The sequence below is a fragment of the Montipora capricornis genome, chromosome 1 (assembly GCF_036669925.1).
Source record: "Montipora capricornis isolate CH-2021 chromosome 1, ASM3666992v2, whole genome shotgun sequence".
Lineage (NCBI taxonomy): Eukaryota > Metazoa > Cnidaria > Anthozoa > Scleractinia > Acroporidae > Montipora > Montipora capricornis.
This window is the reverse complement of record NC_090883.1, coordinates 13,869,064-13,870,954: the sequence shown is the minus strand read 5'-3', so window position 1 is coordinate 13,870,954 and position 1,891 is coordinate 13,869,064. Positions and strand designations below refer to the sequence as shown.

Genomic DNA, 1,891 nt, shown 5'->3' with positions numbered 1-1,891 from the left:
AATCGAGTGGTCGGTGTCGCAGTCAACCCTGTGGTAGGCTCTTGTGTTGCAGACACTGTTGATAGAGTCTCGCCTAGTGACGACTAGATCCAGCTGGTGCCAGTGTTTTGACCTGGGATGTCTCCAAGATACTTTGTGGCATGCTTTGTTCTGGAAGAAGGTGTTAGTTATGCATAGGTTGTGGTAACAGCAGAGTTCCAGAAGTCTCTGGCCGTTGTCGTTCATTTTCCCTGTGCCGTGGTGACCTAAGACGTTTGGCCATGTCTCACGATCTGAGCCTACCCTTGCATTGAAGTCGCCTATGACGTAGATATGCTCGGACGCTGGGATGGTGCTGAGTGCAGTATCCAGAGATTCGTAAAAGTGGTCCTTTGCTTCCCCCGTAGCCAGTAGTGTTGGGGCATAAACACAGATGATGTTGACATGGCCCTCCACTGTTGAGAGACGCAGCTTGAGAATTCTCTCTGTCCCGTCTGTTGGAGGTTCTATCATCTAGAGCAGCGAATTCCTCACGGCAAAGCCCACTCCTTGTTCCCTGGGTTCGTCAGCACTTTTTCCTTGCCAAAAGAAGGTGTAGTGTTCCTCCTTAAGGGATCCATTTTCTGGGAGTCGTGTTTCCTGCAGGGCTGCGACATCGATATTCAATCTGTGCAGCTCGCGATCTATCACTGCTGTCTTGCGAGCATCGTCAATTGCTTGCAGATCCTCAGACAGTCCGGGCCGCATGGTCCGTACATTCCAGCTCCCAATCCAGAAAGCTGATGTTCTGGTTTTGTTCTTTCGTTGTTTTCCTGGTGCGTGGTTGACGATCTGCTTGTTGATCTTTGACTCTAAGCTCCAGGCACCCACTGAAGCAGGCAGACCGTGGCGGGTCAGTACCTTACTGTCCGGGGGCTGCCCGGCTTGAGGCGGGCGGTAGCTGACCAGTAGAACTACGATGGTCCCTCCCACCGTCGGGGACAATCCCTAGCGCCCTACTCTACGCCAGTTGAGCATGGACTTCTAACTGGTAAACTGCTGTACTCCGTGTTGTGCTCTCACCGAATGGCGAGACTGGAGTGTCCTCTCCAGGGCGCAAGCCTGGGCGAGGTATATAAAGACCTTGTGCTGCCCATTCAACATGGCCCCCCTCTCGGCCGCACTAACTTGGTCCAAGGGAACACAGAGCATTACACCTGGAGCTGGTTTGGCTGCAGGAGCTGCTAGAGGGATGTCGACATCAACAGTCCAACTCCCTTAGGGGCTCCACTCCGGATTTTTCCTCGGGGTTAACTCCCGAAGCCTTTCCCATGACCGGGTATGCCACAAGGCAGCGGAGGTTTGAAATCAGGGTTTTCCTTCCCCTAGATGGGCTACCCTCCCGGGTTGACGAGCCCCAACTACCCGATGCGTCTGGTTTTAAGGCGCCAGATACCCGCCTTCGCCCCTTCTCCCATCAGTAAAAGCAGTTCCGCCAGGCTTAGAGAATTAGCCACAAGAGCAGGCTGGGAGCTGGACTTAGCTGTCAGTGGCTCGGTCTAGATGAGGAGCACGCCGTAAGGAGCATTTTATAAGCAGGTGGAAGCTTATCCCCAGTGCCACTCCTGGCTATGACAACCTTGGAACCAAGACTGGCAAGAAAAATTAACGGATGAATTACATAAACCCATAAAGCGTAAATCACATCGATGAAATATGGGCTACTGATTTGGTTGAAATGCAAAAATTCAGCAAATGGAATAAAGGATACAAGTATCTTCTTATGGTGATTGATGTTTTCAGTAAATATGGATGGATTGTACCATTGAAAAGTTGTTCGGAACTGAAAGCTTCTATTTTGTCGGACATGTGGACCCTGGGCACCAGTGATGCAGGGGCTCGGGACACCCCGCATAATTTTCTCCATGTGCTC

General features: G+C 51.6%; 1 protein-coding gene across 1 annotated transcript in view; it reads right to left on the bottom strand.

Annotated features, from left to right (window-relative positions):
- Positions 1-492, bottom strand: part of LOC138058411 (craniofacial development protein 2-like) — a 795-nt gene extending 303 nt beyond the window's left edge. The window contains exon 1 of the mRNA XM_068904284.1: positions 1-492. This exon is cut by the window's left edge and continues 303 nt beyond it. Within this exon, the coding sequence (XP_068760385.1) occupies positions 1-492 (492 nt within the window).
- Between the last annotated feature and the right edge of the window lie 1,399 nt (positions 493-1,891).